The sequence below is a fragment of the Elephas maximus genome, chromosome X (genome assembly GCF_024166365.1).
Source record: "Elephas maximus indicus isolate mEleMax1 chromosome X, mEleMax1 primary haplotype, whole genome shotgun sequence".
In the NCBI taxonomy this organism is placed as follows: Eukaryota; Metazoa; Chordata; class Mammalia; order Proboscidea; family Elephantidae; genus Elephas; species Elephas maximus.
Window position 1 is genome coordinate 26,955,934 of NC_064846.1, and position 21,973 is coordinate 26,977,906.

At 38.4% G+C, this 21,973-nt stretch overlaps 1 protein-coding gene across 6 annotated transcripts in view; it reads left to right on the top strand.

Annotated features, from left to right (window-relative positions):
• Positions 1–340: 340 nt before the first annotated feature.
• Positions 341–21,973, top strand: part of SMARCA1 (SWI/SNF related, matrix associated, actin dependent regulator of chromatin, subfamily a, member 1) — a 70,022-nt gene continuing 48,389 nt past the window's right edge. For 3 of the 6 annotated variants that reach the window (XM_049871979.1, XM_049871981.1, XM_049871980.1), the window contains exons 1-11: positions 341–399; positions 771–1,010; positions 5,888–5,974; positions 8,155–8,321; positions 8,604–8,704; positions 8,821–8,921; positions 11,471–11,650; positions 15,389–15,544; positions 16,723–16,854; positions 17,811–17,879; positions 21,444–21,553. In XM_049871979.1, coding sequence (XP_049727936.1) covers positions 840–1,010; positions 5,888–5,974; positions 8,155–8,321; positions 8,604–8,704; positions 8,821–8,921; positions 11,471–11,650; positions 15,389–15,544; positions 16,723–16,854; positions 17,811–17,879; positions 21,444–21,553 — 1,274 coding nt within the window. In that variant the 5' untranslated portion in view covers positions 341–399; positions 771–839. The remainder of the gene's footprint in view (positions 400–770; positions 1,011–5,887; positions 5,975–8,154; positions 8,322–8,603; positions 8,705–8,820; positions 8,922–11,470; positions 11,651–15,388; positions 15,545–16,722; positions 16,855–17,810; positions 17,880–21,443; positions 21,554–21,973) is intronic. The other 3 variants (XM_049871977.1, XM_049871978.1, XM_049871982.1) reach the window with 2 other exon arrangements.

The window sequence follows — 21,973 nt, forward strand, 5'->3', positions numbered from 1 at the left end:
CGTACTTGGTACCCACCATATGCTACCTCAGATTCTCTGGGACCCTTGACCTTGCCCCCCAGGAGTTTTAAAATTCAGTGGCTAAGGCAAAAGAAAGGTTCTGCAGATGGGCCTTCTGACAGGTATCAGAGTTGGAAAAAAGAGCAAACATGCATAAAACCCAAGAGCCAGGCTTTGCCTTGTGAGTGTTTGCAGCTGCAATCAGGAGATGCAAGGAGTGCTTCTCCTTTTGAAGAATTTAGGATGGTAGGTATAGCTCCACCAATTCCCGCTTAGAGACCTGGGAAAGGTCAGTCCCCAGAGGCGTTCCGGGTTTTGAAAACGGTAAGAATGACCTGCTACAGAACAGTTAGAAGCCGAGGAAAAGTTCTTTGTGCAAGGAGGGGAGAGCGCCCTGAGGTACAAAGAGCAGATTTCAGGCAAAGAGGATTCCTTCTGCACACTTCTGCGAGGGGAGCTCGGCTGACTGTTGGGGGCGTGTGGGGAAGAAGATTTGTAGGGGGCCGTGGCCGTGGGTTCCCGCTTCCACCCCTGTCCGCGCCCCACACCCAGGCAACAGTTGGTCGCGCGGGGCCCGCCCGGGCTCTGGGTGGGGAGGGGGAGTCTCGCGATCGTTGAGGGGGGGTGGAGGCAGGGGGGAGGGCGACGGGGGGAGGCCATGACGTAGGGTGGGTGGACGGAAGTGGGGCAGGGTTGAGGGTTATTTAAAGAAGGGGGGGCCGAGCGAAGGGGTTGGAAGCGGAGTGATTCCTCACCCCGGCTCCATCTAGCTCTTTCCAGAGCAGCCACTGTCGCCGCCCCGGAGCCCTCGTCCCCTTCCTCGTCCCTGCTCCAACGCCATGGAGCCGGACACCGCCGCAGTGGCAGCCACCGTGGCAGCCGCTGATGCGACCGCCACAATCGTGGTCCTAGAGGACGAGCAGCCGGGGCCGTCCACCTCGAAGCAGGAGGGAGCGGCCGCCGCGGGCACCGAAGCCACCGCGGCCACGGAGAAGGGCGAGAAGAACGAGGTAGAGAGGAAGGGGGTGTGTGTGGGGGGCGGACAAACGCGGGCCTGACCCCGCCGAGGGCCCCAACCCTGACCTTTCGGCGCCGACAGGTACCTCCGGAGGCAGCGCCGCAGGGCTGGGGGCGGCGGGCGCGGGCGGGGGGCGGTGGCGCGGCCAGCCGGCCTCCCCTCCCCCTTCCTGTCGCCGCCAGCCGGCGGGGGCGGGGCGCGGCGCGGGCCGGAGGGCGCGGGAGCCGGGCCGGGGGCTGCGGAGCCCCGCGACAGCCCCGGCCCCCTCCCCATTCCCGGAACTGGGGGACGGCGGGGAGGTGGGGCGGTGCAGGAACCCGCCGCCGCCGCCGCCGCCGCCGCCGCCGCCGCTCCCTTTCCCTCTCCGCGCGCCCTCCCTTCCCGGCGGCCTCCGCTTGGGAAATCTGGGCCCTTCAATCCCACCCTCGCGCCGCAGGGGCTTCGCTGCGGCTGGTTTTTTCTTTGCGTTTCAAGGTGCTGGTGGTTGGGGGGCGCAGGATGAGAGGGAAGACATTTCTTTCTTTGCTTGGCAATGTCGGCCTTTTGGATGGCAGAAGAAAATCATTCCTTGTTCTTTCTGTCCCTGCCTGCTGAAGTGGGGGGTGTCACCCCGAGAAAGCGAGCTATCCGCGGCGTGCCCCCCAGCCGCAAGCTGAGGAACCGTGGACCTTGGCTTAGGAAAATTTCCAACGTATGCACCCCCACTCCCTCCCGCCCCGCCCCCGACGGTATAGTGTTTCACTCCAGGGCCACCCAAATGGTCCCCCAATCCGGCCCCACGCCTCCCAGGCTTCCGCCTCCCTCTCCTAGTGGGCGCTGCTGGCTCCTGGACACAAGCAGGTTTTTTCTTTTCTTGATTTTTTTTTTTTAATCAAGCGTCGCCAGGGTGAGCTGCTGCTAATGTACATAAGGGACTTGACACCTATTAAAGCCAACCCCAGAAAATATGTATTATTTCCATAACGCATATTTCATGTGGAACCAAGACGTGCAAATGAAATTATGAAACGCGCTGAAAAATTGAGGTTTAAAAAAAATTGGATGTGGCATATGGATTTTTGATATCTAATAACGTTGCAGAACAGATCGTTTGCGGGTGGATTTTCTCTATTAGTAGACATATCACAATTTAAAAAATGGTGGGTAATTAAAATTATGCTTTAGCGATCTCAAGTGGCTTTGTCTGAATCATTACATGATAGCATACGACCAAATGAAAAGCTTTTGAGGGAAATTAACACCTTTTGTCTTGAATTAAAAGAGTCAATTTTAAATTCAGGACTTGCTTAAGTGACATTTTACTGTTACAGGGTTGACTAAACAGACAATTGTGCTGAGTGAAAACCGTGGAAAACATACAGATATTTAGATGTAGACAGTACTCGGATCAGTAAGATAAAAAAGCTGGGCCAAGTACCAAGCTTCAGTATAAATGTTGGGAGATTAAAAAATGTGTTTATTCTAAAGGTGCCTTCTATTCACCAGATTGGGCAAATGTAAAGTGCAAAGCTTTTTTTCATGTGGCGGTCAAGGTGGTCGAATTTTCCAGGCTGTATAAATTTTTCGATTTCTGAAAAGACTGGGAATCAATTAAAAAAACCCTACCACATAAAAAACAGACCTGATACATATGAGATATATAGATTCATAAACTCTGTAGCCTCATCGGAAATTGTATTTGTCCACTCAGCATGGGGAAATGGGAATGCATGGTGGGAACTTTCTGGATAACTGAAGTTTACTACTTTAGTCACTACATCTTTTTTTTTTTTAATTTTTCCCTTGAAAATCTAAGTATATTGCAAATGCCCTTGCCTCCTCAAATGGTGTGTTAAAAGTACAAGTTATCCTTTTCCTCCTGACCATCAATTATCATATCTAACACTGACACAAAGGCAGTTGAGGTCCAGGAGATGGTTTCCCCTAAAGTAAATACCCACTTCCCAGGCCCTTCCAGTATTGTGTTAATTATTTAAATACCTTTTCGGTGTCCTTCCTCAAGAGTCAAGCTGTCAGCTACCACTTTTTAAACACCTCATCTGCTTTCATCAGAAGGGAAGGACATAAATGTAACAAAATGATTTGAAATCTCTGTAAAATGCAAAAATACAAATGATGAAGCAGAGAAAGGGAAATAATGATACCTGAACACCAAGGATAAGGAATGCTGTTGTAGTGGAACACAGGTATTAGTCCTGTGTTCTTCTTGCTGTTAACAGTGTGCTACTAGAAGTCTTTCCCGTGTCATCTGCTCCTTACTTTATTCTCTGTGGTGTGGGAAGCCAGATTATCAAATTTGCTAGAATTATACGGTGAAACCTGTGAAAGCCGGAATCTGTGTAAGGCAGATACCTGTCAGAGAAGGAAAATGCACACATTTTCCACTAATAGTGATAGAAAAGTGGTAACACTGCAGTCTGTCAAAGGCGGAAAACTTGTAAGACCTGGAAAAAGAAACACTCCCGTTGCATTACAGCTCTCACAGGTTTCACTGTGTATCAAATAAACTAGGCTCTGAATAAGAGCACATTTACGATGAATTCAGTAGATATTTAGTAGTTTGACTTATGACACTTAGCTGCTCAAAGGTATATTTGCTTACCTTCTGGTTCTCGAACTTACTTGGTTTAAGTGATGGTGGTTGGATAACCTAAGACTAAAGAAATTGGAGATGGTATTTTTGGTAATTAAAACGTCAAGAAAAAGGTCATGGTCTTTAAGACAAGGCATTTTGATGACCTTAGAATGTATTCTCATGGCATCAAGAATACCAGGAAAAAATCCACATGGAATTCATTAGAATATCTTAGTCACCTTTTATCTTTTTTTTGTATGAGAAAAGTATTTTTAAAACATAATGTATACACGTACAAATGAGAAGGTTTAGAAGCTAGGTATTTTAATATTTGTTACTTGGAAGATAGTGCCAATTAAGTAATTACCCACAGCTTTTAATAGCACTGTTCAAGATTTGGAATTTTAATTAGCATATAAATTAATTTTTTATGGTATTCTACCCAAGGTAAGCCAAAAAGGTAATGAGTAAAATGTTTCTCTAAGATTGAAGCTTTAATTTTCTGTAAGTGAAGCTTACTTCCCACATTATTAGATGTAGACTTGTGTATAGGAAGTGAGATAATTTTCACTGTTTTGATCTAGACTTCATACAGCTTTTCAAGGAATGATAATGGTGGATATTTTGTTGCCCAATTTTTCTTGTTACTTTGAAAATATAATAGATTTATGGTAAATATGACAGTTTGAAAGTGTGGGTTTGAAGGGAATCTTTAGCATTTTCTAGTCCATACATCTAGGATTACACTGAAAACATCCCTGATGGGTGATGTGTACATATGAGATGCTATAAATTAAGATGGTTGTTATTTGGGTTAGAGTAACTGAACAGTATCTGATCAGCACTCCAAAGTATAGACCCTAACCAGGGTCAAATTCCATTATCTTAATTTGGATTTCCTCCAAATAGACATTTTAATAAACCTTGAAAGAGATATTAGCTTTTGGAGCCATGATTTTCTTATGCTAAAGCTCACATTCTGTTGTTGAGTTTTGGCCTAAGTGTTCAGGAACTGGTTGAAAAAAGCTATGATAAAATCAAAATGTTTTCTTCAGTTTTCACAAACATAATTGTCTTTTGCCTTGCGATGAGCAGATTTATGTTTTAATTATTTTATATCTTGATTTCCTGCAGGGAAGGAAGCATAAGCTGTGTATACCTATTTATCTTTGTAACGACAAACTTGTCTTTATAAAGGATACAACGCGTGTGTTACCTCCCAGAGAATTTCAGTATTTTGAAGTAATTGATTGATGTTAGTTTTCAGCAAATTACAACTTTTTAAATATCCAAGGTTAATAGTTAACAGCCCTGATAAATTGCCTCTATAAAATATGTATGTAATGTGGATAGTTTAAAGCAGTTATTTTCCCTGTTTGGAGAAAATAAACATAAGTTGTTTGAAAATAAAACATAAGTACAGTTTGAAACTGTACTATTTCATTATCTTAAATATGTATGATCACATGGTGTTAAATAAAAATAGTTTAAATATTCTAAATAAAATACAAACACAATTAAAAAATAGTTTTTTCAGGAATAGAAACCACAGTCTTCTGAGAGTCTAGCATGTTCCTACCATATTGAGAAATGTTTCTGATAATTAATATTTCTTTTCTTGGAATTCATTGATTTGTAGTTGATAATATTAACATATTCTAGATTTTAAATCTCTTATTTGTTACACTTTAAATTCAAAAATAGGTGGAAAGGCTCAGTGTTTTCACCTTTTGGTTTTTGTTTTAATTAATGTTATTTCACTGGTTTTCATGATTTTTTTCAGTTCGTTTTTTTATAGATCCTCGGGTGTCAGAACTAGATTAATTATAGGCCCTGTTTCGTGACACGCTTTCATCATTGGTCCATGCATGGCACACGTTTAATTTTAATTACTTTTTACTTTCTTTTTAAAACAATTTTTTTTATTGTGCTTTCGATGGAGGTTTATAGAGCAAATTAGTTTCTTGTTAAACAATTAATACACATATTGTTTTGTGACATTGATGGCCAACCCCATGACATGTCAACACTCTCGCTTCGTGACCTTGGGTTCCCCATTATCAGTTTTTCTGTCCCTTCCTGCCTTCTCAATCTTGCCCCTGTGTTGGTATGCCCATTTAGTCCCGTTTGGTTTTATGGGCCTAATCTTTGGCTGAAGGGTTGAAGGGTGAACCTCAAGAGTGACTTCTGTACCGAGATAAAAGGGTGTCTATACTTTTTACTTTCTTCAATTGAGAAGGCTGACCATTTTTTAGACTTTGCAATTTGATAATTTATTTATTTTGGATTTGTAGAAAAGTGCTGCTCCATTTCAACTCAAACTTGCTGCTAAAGCTTCTAAATCTGAAAAGGAAATTGACCCAGAATATGAAGAGAAAATGGTAAATATATTCTTGGGTAGAATAGTGAATGCTGTAGTTAAGTTTTATAGAGATGTGAAAGATGAAAAAATACATGTGTATGTATAATGTAATAGAGTTGCAGATTTTAGAATTAGAAAGTAACTATATAATCCATCATCATAGATTTTTGTTGAATAAATCAATCTCCTCATTTTCAGATGAAATAAAGGATCAGAAAAGCTATATGGAATAGTTGGGACTAGAAACCAGGTCTTTTAGTTCAGTGCTCTTTAAACCAAAATAAGGTGTTTTGTGTTAGAAATATTTTATCCACCAAGTGAAAATATCAGTGGCAATATCAATCCTGCTTTGTGACCTGCTTCCTTTCTCCTTCTTGCTTTGGATATATGAATGAATATCTGACTGAATACTACACATTATAAAACATGTAATATGACAGTACACTTTCTTAAAGGAAGCCTATTTGCCCAGTGCATGAAAATATTACATATTTAAGCAGCGTAACCTTTTTTAACCTTAGTTATGCATACATACTGCTTTGCTATACATTTGATTATTTAAATTTTAGTCACAAGAATCTGTATTTTAACTAGACTTTTATGCCCTGGGATCTTTCAAAACCAGTGAACTTGATTAACTCAAGTGAGAAGTTACAGCTTGTTGGAGCTGATTTTTTTCCTGAGGTTGTTTTTGTAGTAATAGCATAAACATTAAGTAGAGGTGAAGTACAATATTTGGTTGTTGGTAACTGTTCTACAACATTCCATGCTTTAATGTTCAAGGCCACATCTGATGTAGACATCGAAGAACCCTGGTGTTGCAACAGTTAAGCACTAAGCTGCTAACCTAAAGGTTGACAGATTGAACCCACCCAGTGGCTCCGTGGGAGAAAGATCTGGCAATCTCTCCCATAACAGCCTAGAAAACCCTATGGGGCAGTTCTCCTTTGTCACATGGGGTTGCCGTGAATCAGAATTCACTCAAAGGCACACGACGACAACGTTTAAACAACATTCCAGTGAGGATAACATAAAATGGAAAGTTTTTGTCCTCCTTCCAGCTAGTGTTCTGAATATATTTGTCTAACTCTCGTATTTATGTTAACGAACTCTTCTGTAAGTTCTTGGTGTTATTAATTACGCATCTTTCATTTGCAATCAAATTTTCTCTACCCTGTGGTCAGAAAGTTACATGGAGTTAAAAGATCATCCTCATTTTTTCTCTTAATTTAGAATGATGTGTATCTGTTGATCTTTCTAGATGTTTCAGTTAAGAAGAATTTTTCATTGAACTTATCTGGTATAAGTTATATACCCTTTTAAAAATTACTGAGAAATTGTAATATGTGTCCACTTTTAGTAGTTAATATATATCATATTAACTACTTCATTATTAACTCTACACACGTGTGCATGTGCATGTGTGTACTTCTTTTCCCCAAATCCCACTCGCTTTGGGGAGAAACTTAGCCTAAGATATAATTACAGTGATCTAAAAATTGAGGCGAGGAATGTTTGTTATATTATTGTGGCATCACATTGAAAATATTTGGAGAGAAGGTGACACTGTAGTCTAAGATTTTAATGACTTCTAGATGCAGCTTAGTTTATGGTACGTATGTATCATAGTCGATAACTTTCGTTTCTGTTTTTAAGATACATTTTTCGATGCTTAGTTTTGTTACTATTTAAGAAAAGAAAAGCATCATGGTATGGAAGGAGAATTTACTTTTGGACCCCAACCCTTTAAGAAGGGTATTTCTTATTGAGGCATTTACTAAGTCTGTCAGGTCCTTTGGCTTCTGTTCAAAGTATTTGAAAAGCATCATGGTATGGAAGGAGAATTTACTTTTGGACCCCAACCCTTTAAGAAGGGTATTTCTTATTGAGGCATTTACTAAGTCTGTCAGGTCCTTTGGCTTCTGTTCAAAGTATTTGAAAACACCCTTTTCAAATTCTGCTACTTACTAGTTGTAGGACCTTGGTCAAGTTACTTACCCTCTCTGTGCCTCAATTTTATCATTTTGTAAAATGGGGGTGATACTAGTACCAAGCTCATAGGTTTGTTAAGAGAATTAACTGAGTTAGCATGTTTAAGGTGCTTAGAACAGTGCATAGTACGAAGTAAGTGCTTGTTTAACAAAAGTATTTGTAAGCAAACTCTGAGTGATTTTTTTGACTTTTTGTTTTGCACATTAGAAAGCAGACCGAGCCAAGAGATTTGAATTTCTCCTGAAGCAGACAGAACTCTTTGCACATTTCATTCAACCTGCAGCACAAAAATCTCCAACATCTCCGCTGAACTTGAAATTGGGGCGTCCTCGAGTGAAGAAAGATGAAAAGCAGAGCTTAATTTCTGCTGGAGAGTATGTTGGCATCTTTCTGTCTCCTTTCTTCTCTCCTTCCCTCCCTTCCCCTCCACTCATGACTCTTTCACTCTTCACTTGTTCAGTATAACTTTATATTAAAAAAAAATAAGTCACTGTCAGTGAAACTATGTTTTGGAAGCAACAGTATTTCTTTCTCACTAGAAGCCAATGAGTAAAAATGTAGACTGGTTCTACCAAATTCCAAGAAAGATCCTAGATAACTCATTCAGCACCTTAGCATTTGGATTGAGTATGAAGGTATTCCTTTTTTCCTTCCAGCTACCGCCACAGGCGCACAGAGCAAGAAGAAGATGAAGAGCTACTGTCCGAGAGTCGGAAAACATCTAATGTGTGTGTTAGATTTGAGGTGTCGCCTTCTTGTAAGTATTTCATTACTTGTGGGGATTTTGTTTTCAATTTGGTTTTAGAAAAATTTTACTTGATTGAATTAACAATAGTGTGAGACGTACTTGATTTATTTTTTTCTACCCCCCAGATGTGAAAGGAGGCCCGCTAAGAGATTATCAGATTCGGGGATTGAACTGGTTGATCTCTTTGTATGAAAATGGTGTCAATGGTATTTTGGCTGATGAAATGGTAAGAAGATTGTAGCTAAAAACACATTCTCAGTTATCAGTAATTTTTTAGGTAAATTTGAGATGCCTGAGCTGACCTACCCCCCCATGCCTGGAGGCTAAGTTGTTTCATTTAGCTATTATAATGAAAAAGATATTTGTAATGTCTAGAATTGTTTAGGAGCCTCTAGAACGTATAATTTTACAGGCCACAGAATTCTTATTGAGATTTCCTTAAATGATACCCAAAACCTCCTTGAATTTTTGTTTTCCTTTATGCTTTGGCTTCCAGGGAGCTCAGAGCCAAATTATGTCAAAATGGAGCATCTGTGTAACCCTTAATGGTCTGCCCATTGTGTTCTTTCCCGTTCTTTTCTTTCTAGCCTTACTTACTTGCCTTTTTTTCTCTTTATTTCTATTTTACCATTAATTTCTGTTCCATGTTTTCACTGTAGGCTACTTGAAATCATTTTGGGAATGAGGCGGGGTATATAAACCAAACAATGAATGAATGAATGAATGAGTGCATGAAGGAATGCATGAATGAAAATAACACCTGGTTTTGTGAACAGTCACAAAGTGATTAGGTGGAATAAGGAACAAAAAAGTAAAGAACAATATTGACTCTGGATACAGTAGAGTGCCAAGTGGGGTTTGGGAAGTAAATTGAGGAATCATGGGCATGTAAATAAAATGACCAAAGACAACAAAAAGTAAGGCCATATAAGACACTGCTTCAGCTGATAAGGGGAGTATATGAAGGACTAGATGGATATTTTAAGACCAAATGAATAGTATAGGATTGAAGAGAGGGGCAGGGGAAGCTCTCAATCCATACAACCTAGGGGTACTCATATTCATGTGCCTCTGGAGCCATATCACTATATATGCCCTATATCATCTAGTATGGTAGTCAGTCCCATAGGTAGTACTCATCCCTGGCTGAACAACTGTCAGGTGTGTGGCAGGGTGTCATTTAAATCAAGGGTTTGTAGCTCCTCATATCTGTGTATTCTCGGTTGAAGCCTACAATCAGCTCAGAGGGGCAGTAGCTTGGTTACTTGGCCAACAGAAGGACCAGGGCTATTTGCCCCAAGCTCCTTTTGACTGTAGCCTGTCTAAACATGAAGGAACTAAAGGTTCTTAGGGTTGAATTTATGCTCATACCAGATGTATTTTTATTACAAACAAAGGGAAAAACACTTTAAGGATTGTAGAAAATTTAGAAAAAAAAAAGAAAATTAAAAGCAAATTATAATTCTACCTAGAAATAACTACAGTTAACATTTTTTTCTTGTTCTTTATTTTTTTAAATAATTTTTATTGTTCTTTAAGTGAAAGTTTACAAATTAAGTCAGTCTCTCACACAAAAACCCATATACACCTTGCTACACACTCCCAATTACTCTCCCCCTAATGAGACAGCCCCGCTCTCTCCCTCTACTCTCTCTTTTCGTGTCCATTTCGCCAGCTTCTAACCCCCTCCTCTTTTTCCCCCTGTATTTATTTTACATAGTGAGACCATACTGTGTGTGTATATATACGTAATTTTGTATTCTGATTTCTTCACATCCATACGTCTTTTCCACATAATTAAAAAACATTTTTATGAAAATAATGGTTGCATAAAAACTAATCCTAGGGAGGTATCATCATTTTATTCACCTCCCCTTATCACCAGTTTTTTGGATTGCTTGATGTGTAAATAATGCTGTTGTGAAAAAATTTGTCATTTAGTTTTTCTGCACTGCTCAGATTATTTCCATAAGATTCCTAGAAGTGAAATTACTTGGTTAAGGAGTATGAACGTTTTCAGGTTTTGGATGCACAGTGTCTATAAAAACCATCTCATTTAGGGGAATATGAAATAGAATAAACCCAATACAAAGAGCTTGGAGCTTAGGTTTATGAAAGGAAATCTAGCTCATACATAAAGATTAAACCAGAAAGCATAGGACATAGTTCCCTTTCCTGTGAGTTAGGTCGTGGGTTCACGGGTGTCCAATATATTATTAAAAAAAAAAAAGTCCACTGGACTAGGTGATCTCTTAGGCCCTTTCTGGCTGCAAAGTCCTGTTCTTTTACGGTTCCTTAGGTCCTTAAGAGCATGAGGTGCAAGTATGGAGCCACGAGCCCCTTGAGACACATAGTCTAAATATTTAATGCCTGGGCTGTAATACTGTTGGGGACAATGGGAAAGAAAGACCAATATCTAAGCAGTTTGGTAAAGGAAATCTGTCATTGTGAAATACACACAAAAAAATTCATTTTGCTACTAGTAGATAAAATTATATAGTAGATTGCTGGCTCTTTCAGGAATAAAAATATCTTTGTTGAGCAACTGTCTGCAATAGTTCCTGGTTTCTTTTTGTGCTCGGCGGTCTGTATTGAATTGGAGTGGCTATTCATGTTAAAAAAAAAAAAAAGGCCTTTTAACTGTTCATTGGCAGGAACATAATTCCCTATGTGAGCTAGTTGGCAAATATCTTTTGTAACGAACGTTGTTACTAACAGAAAGCTTCATTCAAGAATAAACATGTATGGATTTTCCCCTTTGTGATGATAATGCAGGGTCTTGGTAAGACTTTACAAACGATTGCTTTGCTTGGTTACCTGAAACACTACCGAAACATTCCTGGACCTCACATGGTTTTGGTTCCAAAGTCTACTTTACACAACTGGATGAATGAGTTTAAACGGTGGGTCCCATCTCTCCGTGTTATCTGTTTCGTTGGAGACAAGGATGCAAGAGTAAGTGCAAAATGAGTTAAACAAGTTATTCAAGAAATGTTTTCTGAAGTTGTTTAAATTAACATACTGTTGCTATAAAATACATTTAAGCTGATTACTACTACTACTGATAAATAACACTGAAGTTGTGCTTACTTTATGCTAGGCTCCGTTGTGAGTGCTTTGCATGTATTTTCTTCTCACAACCTTCCTATGAGGTAGATGTGTTCCCTATTAGTAACAAACCGCTATTATGCTCTTATCCGCATTTACTTTTAATTAGCTCATTTAACCTAAGCATTTTTGAATTGCACTTTTAAGTGACTTCTTATTTTTAAAAAATTGCCTTATGAACAATATAGCTTATTGGTGACACTGTCATTTGTGCTGTTTTGAAGCCCAAAATATATAAATTTGCATGGCTACATTTTTTTTTTAATTTTTGACTTTCACTTGTGCACTTGCGCGCACGCGCACACACACACAAGAAACCTCTTCCGTATGTACAGAGATCCTTGTGTTTTTTGTTTGTGCATAGATAGTCACAGCTTTCAGATTTGGTCTTTGAAAGGAAAAATACGTGTCTGTATACATTCTCAGATAATATTAGAAACTCTAGGCTTTTGTCAATCCTAGTCTCTTAAATTAGCCATTTGTCAATCTAGTAGGCTATAATTGTTTTAGGACTGTAGAATTAATCTAAAAATAATAAATTATGCAAAAATACCAAAATGAATAATCAGCTTAGAAGGCATATTATTAAACTTCATCCTTATTTTGCCTCTAGAGAACATAGTTGAAAGATTTATTCTCTTTTACATATTTAGATAGGTTTTCAAAAAATACCCTCTAAAGAATGGTAACATAATGAATTATGTAATTTTATCCTCCTCATTTTGCTTGAAGAAAAATTACTTAAATTTATTTAAATTTAACTTATAAATAATTTCCATATTGAAATACTGAACTCATAAATTTAGAATTACAGGCTTGATTCTTCCTATGCCTGGTATTTCTCAGTAGCAAGTTAGTCACTTAGAACTCTTTCTGGTCACTGCTGTTGTTTAATATAATATCACTCCTCATAATACTTGGCATTTTTAAAGTATTGATCTTTTGCTAAAATTATTTCTTAAGATTATGAACAGAAAAATATCTAGGCTTGTGTTTTCATAATGCCCCAATAAAAAGGTAAATCTGTGGCTTTTAATGGTATCATATAGAATCCAAGGACTTCATCAAGTATCTCTGGGAGTTTTAAAGAAAGAGTGGATATGCTTGCGACTACCTTATCTTTATCATGTGGGAGGGTGGGATTCTGGCAGCTTGAAAATTAAATTTGAAAACCAGTCTTCAAAGTCAGTGTTTTTCAGATTGTGGGTTGCCACCCATTGATGGGTTGTGAATTCAGCTTAGTGAATGGTGATAATTATTGTTTAAAACAATAAAATAGAACAGAATTGAAAATAGCAGAGCATTTCATATGTAATAAGAATAAGTACTATTTTGAGAAGCTTATAAGTTACCTATTTCTATATATATGCACTGGATTGCAACATAAAATATATTAAATGTATTTTTACTGTGGGCCATGGTCAAAAAGTTTGAAATGTAGTGTTCCAAATTGTATCATGGTGGTTTAAATAATTAATATATTAAATACTTAGAGATCGATGTTGGTATGTTTACAGAAATTCCAGATCGTTTTGGATAAATTTGAACCGTGGCACCACATGGGATAGATATAGTGGGTCTTTCTATTTTCTTGGCCTTCTGTAAACATTTCATGAGGTCAATATTTTAGTAATAAAATATCTGAGGTAGGCTAGGATACATATTGAGTTGGAAAATTACTAAAGATACTCTTGAGCCTATCTGATACTAATGTAGTCCTAAAATATACAGAGGTGTGATTCCCAAACATGGTCGTATGATCCATTTCTTTTCTGTCCCAGAGGGCTCAGAGATAGTGGACATGGAATTAGGAGATCTGGGGTTTAGCTCTGGCTTTGCTACAGACTGATGTTGAGTGAGTCTCAAAGGGCCTTAATTTTGACACCTATAAAATGAGAACTTTTGGATTATGTGACCTTTAGTGTTCTGTTAGGAGAACCCTGGTGGTTCAGTGGTAAAAACACTTGGCTGCCAATTGAAAGGTGTGGTGGTTCCAACCCACCAGCTGCTCCTCGGGAGAAAGACGTGGCAGTCTGCTTCTATGGTGATTACAGTCCTGGAAACCCTCTGGGGCGGTTTGACCCTGTCCTGTAGAGTCGATATGAGTCGGCATTGACTCGATGGCAACAGGAAGGTAGTGTTCCGTTAAGATATTTAACTCTGAATCTATCAAGTAGTTACAAAAATTTTAAAATAGAGCAAATTTAAATTAAAAAGTATGCATATGCTTCATGAAACTTGTAGGTGGAACCATGAAACTGAGTATTTCCCCAATCAAACAAGGATAAGGTGTTAACAGGACCAAGTGGGGTCTGGCACCCTGGCTCTCTTTATTTTGTCTCTTAGTCTCTAATATCTTAAAGTAACTTTTTAAAATACGACCTCTTCCCAGGGTACAACAACTGAGATCTCTACAGAGGCCTTTTTTCTGGTGTCTACTTTGGTCCAGGTGATCCTCTTTTACATAGTAGGCAGTCAGTTAATATTTGTTGAGTAAGTCCACAGTATGTTTGATTGCATACCTGTGAATTTATGAAAAAAGACTTTGAACAGTAACTTTTATTTAGGCATTTTAATTTTAGATTTACCATACTAATCAGTCCTTTTTCAATATAGATTTTGATGCTCCCCAGTAACTTTCATGGTTTTATTTTGACCCATAACACCTGGAATTCAGTCTGTGCAAGTTAAAATGTTCATTGTCAGCTTTGGCTATCATGTTGTCCACTGCCTGTGAAGATTTAAAAAATAGTTTTAAATAGTATGACCCAGTTTTAAATAGCCTCCTGTACTAAACAGAGCAAGCCCCATTTGTAGCCTCATAATAATGCCAGAAACTTCACAGAAACATGAATGGACTTTCCTGACCCCTTAACAATGTGTATAACTCATCCCTGCTATGAAGAGAAGGAACTTACAAGAAATTTCAAAGGGTTGTAATCACTCACGTATACATTGAGTACCTTCTAGTTGTTGAAACTATATTATGTTGGTAATGTTTGGGTCTTGGTAAGAAAGTGTTATTCAGAAAGCAGTTACTTTGCCTATTGTCCTTTTGGACCCCTTGTGGTATGAAGACAGAGCATCATAATTTCATGATCTTCTGGTGATACGAACATTTTTTCAGTTCATGGAATGTGCTATACTTATGTAAAAGAATCCTTTGCTTCCCTTCTGTTGATGAACATATTAACATGTCATCCAGATAATTGGCCACCACAACCAAGGTATCTTTGGGCCTCAGTTTTCTCATCTCTGAAATGGATGAAACTAAATGATGCTCAGTCTATTCCCAAAACAAAGCCAAACCCGCTGCCATCAAATCGATTCCAACTGATAGTGACCCTATAGGATAGGGTAGAATTTCCAAGGCTGTATATCTTTACGGAAGCAGACTGCCTGCCACATTTTTCTCCTGCAGAGCAGCTGGTGGATGGATTTGAACTGCCAACCTTTTAGTTAGCAGCCAAGTTCTTCATCCATTGCGCCACCAGGTCTCTTAGAACTGTTAATATTCTCTTGACACTTAGTTCCATGATCATCTTGCCAGCCTTTTCTAACATAAGGAACTTTATTTTGCCTTAGACTGCTTTTATTCGTGATGAAATGATGCCAGGAGAGTGGGATGTTTGTGTTACTTCTTATGAGATGGTGATTAAAGAAAAATCTGTATTCAAAAAGTTTCATTGGCGATATCTAGTCATTGATGAAGCTCACAGAATAAAGAATGAAAAATCTAAGGTAAGCCAATTCTCAACATCTTTATTAAAGTTTTCTTTTCATTACTGGGTCTGCTTCTTCACATCTGTATATTCAGAATAATAAAGTGATGGAAGGTTGTGATTTTATTCATGGAGTACGAATGAAAGTCGGTTTTTAAAATGGTTTTAACATTTAAGTTATTGAGTACAAGACAAATAAAAATTGAGCACAGTTGCTAATGTAGAGAAACCTAGGTGCTTATTTGTTATACCTCTTGCTACAGTCTAATTCTTTTATGCTATAGTATTTTAATATTGTTCTACATATTTGGTGCACAAATATCATTTGCACTGACTTATTTTTTAATTGAGGAGCTGCCTTATGTGTATTCATATGGATTAGAAAAAAAGATTTTCTGGAATTATCTGACTTGTGTGAATTAGAGTGTGGTGTTAACATTGAAAAATATCAATATTTCTTGCCATTCAACTCCATCGACAGTAGGAAAAGCTTCAATTATTATGATGAACCTCTCTTTGGATCACTGGGCTACTTTGGGAGAAACAGGGACAGAACTGGAGCAAAACCACCAGGTGGATCATACTAATTTCAAATTGGAACTAATACCTGATAAGAGGACGCATGTTAAAGAATTGCTTGTTTAAAAGCATTATACAAATGCATTTTTATTGATAAGATTGCTGCTATTTTACGATTTTTTGGGTATCTTAATTTTTGTGGTCTTATATTTCCGAAGTTAATATAAGGTATAGGGGAAAATGGGCTCAATTTTGGTGCTTAAAAATTGTGACCAGGCCGAGTTAGAACTTGGCTAGGCATGTAGATGAACATGGTTGGTTGGGAGAAGGGAACATTATCGTATAAAGTGACTGTCCTGGGTTCCATGGAGAAGGTCTGCACTGTTTTCGATAGACCTAAGTTGGAGAAAATCCATTTTTTGAGATAAGGCGGGAGGGTCTCGGGGTCTCAGGTATGAATGTGATCTATCTTTTTTTCAGTGTAGAAGTGCCTAGAATATTTTGCATAGTTGTGCTTCAGTGCAGCAATGTAATCTGAATTGGGATGTTTTTCCATATAAAAGTAATTTTCAAGTTTTTATTTTATTTGAAAAAAATAATGTTGGTTGGATAAAGTCGAACTAAATGTTGAATGTTCTAATAGTAAGAGCATGTTAATATCTAACTATTTTTTTCTAGCTTTCAGAGATTGTTCGTGAGTTCAAGTCAACTAACCGTTTGCTCCTAACTGGAACGCCTTTGCAGAATAACCTGCATGAACTCTGGGCATTACTCAACTTTTTGTTGCCTGATGTCTTTAATTCGGCAGATGTAAGTTTAAGTTGTATGTTTTAAGTATAATTTTCTAATGTTCACGGACACTTGTTTTTAAAGCATATGATGTAGATTGAAATTCATAGTTCATTTTCATTTGTAACTCTTTGTACGTTGTGGTTTGCTCAGGAAAGAGTTCTTAAAAGTACAAAATTAAAAAATAGGGATTATTTAGAGAAATCTTTTTTTTTTTCTCCTTTGAGATTAGCCTGTCTGTTAAACTTGCTCATATCACATTGCTTCTACAACTTGTGATATGAGATAGGCCAGGTTAGTAACAGTGCATTCAACAGTTTCATTGTCTTGCCAAGATTTGAAATATATTACTGAACACTAGTTTGGCGGGTGCGCTAAATGTCTTTGAAAAGATCTTTGCTTATTGTCGGCATTCACATTTGATTCACAGAACAAAGTATGTTGTAAATGTAGGATTTATATTGTTTCTGTCGTTAACACAAGGTTATGTTGGGATAGCTAACTGCGTTGAATGATATAAGGACTTCGGAGATTGCTTTGCCCCACTACTCTTATTAATTGAAATAATAAAAATACCAAATGCAGCTGTCTGTTGGTTTGTATACCTTATCTTGCTTTGGTTTGTTTTTATTGATCAGTAAGATTAATATTTTCATTAACATTGTATGTCTTCAATTTTATATTCTTGCTCCTAATCTTTTTAAGTAGATATAATGTTATTATGGTACGGGGAAGTCTAATAAATGCCCTTTAAGAAAAAAAAATGGCTGAGAGAATTTCAAAACATTTTGTTACCTGCTCCAGTGTTTTTTTTTATCTATTTTTGAAAGTAGCTAATATTGGCCCTCACAATGATTTTTGAAAATTCCTTTAAAATGAATTTTTTTCAAGGTTAGTTGTATAAAAATTTGTAGGTATGAAGTTCATTAACAAGCCTGTGCACTTATTGCAGAATTTCCACCCCCTTCCCTTCACAGGACTTTGATTCTTGGTTTGATACTAAGAATTGTCTTGGTGATCAAAAACTTGTGGAAAGACTTCACGCTGTAAGTAATAGTCAACAAGAAAATTCAGTAATCAATTATATATAACTGAGCCAGAAAATAGACAGCTATAGAATCACTGTTATATCCTCAGCCTCTGTATAAAACCAGAAACCAAACCCGCTGCCATCAAGTTGAATTCTGACTCATATCGATCCTATAGGACGAGTTTCCAGGGCTGTGATCTTTACGGAAGCAGGCTGCTACATCTTTCTCCTGTGGAGCCACTGGTGGGTTCAGACTACCGACTTTTCTGTTAGCAGCCCAGTGCTTAACCACTGTGCCACCAGGGCTCCTTAGTGTAATCACAAGGGTCCTTATAAGTGAAAGAGGGAGGCAGGCGAGTCAGATTCAGAGTGATGTCATATGAGAAAGACTCAACCGGCTGTTGCTGGCTTTGAAGATGGGAGAAGACCACGAGCCAAGGAATGCGGGCAGCATTTTTTGTTGTTGTTGTTACCTTGCCCCTCCTCCATGGATATTCTCTTCCTGTAGAGGCTCTTCATTCTCCTTGCCCCACAGGCCCTCGAGATGGAGTCAGTATTCTTGTAGTACCCCAGTGCCATTCTGAAGTACTGCTTCTCCACTGTCACACATAAAACTCTTCTTTTGAGGCCCAAGCTATCTTGCAAGTCCACCCTGTGCCCATTATCTTCACCATCATCTACTCAACACTACCTCACATTCATTGAACACCAATTTTCCATTCTTTGATAACAACCTTTTATACCCTTCTGGAGTCCCCGGGTGGTGCAGATGGTTAAGTGCTTGGCTGCTAACCTAAAGGTTGGAGGTTTGAGTCCACTTAGAGGGCACCACAGAAGAAAGGCCTGGCAAACTACTTCTGAAAAATCAGCCATTGAAAACCCTGTGGAGCACAGTTCCACTCTGACACACATGGGGGTCGCCATGAGTTGATGTGGACTCAACGGCAACTGGTTTTTATATCCTTCTAGCTCCTTCAGTCATGTTACTCCTTCTGTACCTATTCTTTTACCTTACAGAGATCTCCAGTCCTTGGACCCCTCTTTTTCCTCCCCATCCATCAGCCCATTTCTGTTGTTAATTTTTTCTGTATCCAGCCTTGAGCCCATTTTCTATCACTTGAACCATTGTTTCGCCAATACTCCCTAACTCCCCTGTTCCCTTGTCCATCTTCCATACTTGCCCTGGAAAACCATAAAATGGAATAATATAATGATCTTTCCGTCTTCTGGGTTTAAGTTTTCCTTTTTTACTATTTACTAGCAGAGTGACCTTCTCTGCGCTGGGGCTGCTCATGGTCTCTGACTAAACTTATCTTCATGGTGTTCGTTGTCCTTCAGCATGTCCTTCTACACTTTCTCGTTTCCTACAACAGCTGTTTCAGACCTGCCCCAATCTCTCCAATCCCAGTTATCCCCTGCCCTTCTCTCTCAGCAGATAACACCATTCCTTTTTCAAAGAGGAAATAGTGTTTAAGGAACGCCTTCAGTTTTCTGCCTCATCTTCCAAGGATATCTGTGTCTGTGCTACTTTTGGTCTCGATGGAAGAGGCAGCCTTTCTCTTGTTAGTGGCTAATTTTTCCATGAAAACCCTGGATTTCCTCTATTTCTATTTTCTTATGGACCTTTCCTCATAATTGATTATTATTATTTTTTTATTGACTAAATTTTCTACCTCTTCCTCTGTTTTGGCTCTTTTCCCTCAACATGCTCAAATAGTTCCCTTCTTAAATATAAACCCACACCCATACCCATCCCTACCCACACATAGGAAACAATACTCCCTCAACACTGTGTCCTTCTCTAGTTATGATTCTATTTCCCTTGACAGTTAAGCTTCTTGAAAGAATAGTTGATCCTCTTGATCTGCACAACTTAATCTTCTGTTCATCCTTGAGCCCGTTGATGACTGGCTTCTATCCATTCCTTATGACTGAAACTTATCTTACAATGTCTTCACTGACTTTCTGGTTGCTGAACACAACTAGACTTTTGGTCAGTATCTTGACTTCTCTGCAGTATTCGGCACCATTAACCACTCCTCCCGCTTGAAACTCTTTCCTGCTTGCCTTCTTCACACCATTCTCTTAGATTTTCTTTTACCTCTTTGACTCTCCCTGTCAGCCCACTTTATGGGCTTCTCTTTCTTTGTCCCTTCAGTTTAGTGTGTGATAGGGCATGGCTTTCTTTTTCATCATGCTATCCCCGGTATCCACTGCTATTGCTTCAGCGACCACCTGTAATATACTGCTAACTCCCAAAATGATAGATCCGAATCTCTCTCCTAAGATCTAGACATACATGTCCCACTGTCTTCTGAGTCACTTTACCTAAATGTATAAAAAGTGGTTTAAACTCTGAAGAATCTCTCTTAAACAAGTTGAAGAGGCCGAAACCGGAAGCCTTCTCTTATTCTTCCCTTTTTCTTACTTCCCATATGTCTCTAATAATAATAGCTACAGTTTATTGAATGTCTACCTTGCTTAAGCTCGACATGTGTACTGCCACAAATTCCCACAGTAGCCTTGGAAATAGGTATCACTATCCCCATTTTAAAATGCGTGGCATAGCCATAATTTTTTTTTTGGGTGAATGAATGAGGAAGTGGGCTCAGAAGAGTTAAGGAACCAACCCAGGTTCCTGACAGCTATTTGGGGATTGTGCTGAATTTAGAATTTAGAGTTACTGGTTTGAATTCTACTTTTACTATTTATTAGCAAAGTGACCTTGGTCCAGTTACTGACATGAGAATAATCACATTTCCTTCAAAGATTATTATCAGAATTCAGTACTGTATGTAAAGTTCATAGTGCAGTGTCTGGCACATTATAGGTACTCTATAAATGGCAGCACTATTATTTCCTTGTGATAGAGTCTTTCCTCCAGGTATACACCGATCATTTCATTTTTTTCCCCCTCTTTATCCATATCTTCCTTAACTCTGAACCACTTTCTCCTCATTCATATACTTAACCATTTTGAAATGGTCTGAATTTCTGCTTCACTTTTGGAGACTTTCTGATCCGTGCTCTTGACTTCAGATATCCTCTAAGGTTTAAAAAGCTTATATTACAGCAGATTTTTTTCCTTTAGTGCCTCTTTTGTGCTTATTCAATAGTCAGTAGTCTTGTTGGCTTGATTTTTAATGCATTTTGTGTCATCAAATCATGGCTATCTAACTTAGGTCTCCTATTCTGATTTTCGAGGAGTCCTGTGGTGCAGTGGTTAAATTGCTAACCGAAAGGTGGGTGGTTTGAATCCACGAGCTGCTCCTTGGGAGAAAGACGTGGCAGTCTGCTTCTGTAAAGATTTACAGCCTTGGAAACCCTATGGGGCAGTTCTGCTCTGTCCTGTAGGGTTGCTATGAGTTGGAATTGACTCAATGGCAGTGGATTTGGTTTGGTTTGTTATTCTGATTTTCTAATAGGCCATTATTTGGTTCTTCTCTACTGAGAAAGTTGGCAACTGATGTTAGCATTTTTCAGATTGTGTAATGGGAAGTAAATTTTACATTATGGTGTAAATATGTGGTTGATAATATTATATATTCTATAAACTTTTATGTAAATGCTCACTTTTTAGGTTTTAAAACCATTTTTGTTACGTCGCATAAAAACTGACGTAGAGAAGAGCTTGCCTCCTAAAAAGGAAATAAAGATTTACTTGGGACTCAGTAAGATGCAACGAGAGTGGTGAGCTATTTCGTTTCCATTAAAATTGATTTGTGTATAAGGCTTTATTAAAAATTAGCTTTGTACTGGTTCAGTTATGTGTTTAGTTCAAAAAATATATTTTATATTTAAATGCAAATTAAGTAGTTCAGATATTTTAATAGAAAATTGATAAATATTTAATCTTTGGGAAAGAACGTGGACCGTGGGGTCTTATAGGTCTGTGTGCGAACACTGTGCTTTGCCTCTTAATAGCATTTTAGCTTGGGCAAGTTGTGTAACTTCAGTTTCCTTTCTGTAAAATAGGGGTAATAATACTTACCTTAAAGGATGATGTCAGGATTAAAGGGGATGATGTGACTGGCACATTTATTAGTTATTCTTGCTTTTTTCATCAATGAAAATTATAATAATAAAATTGAAACTGTTAGTGTGGATATT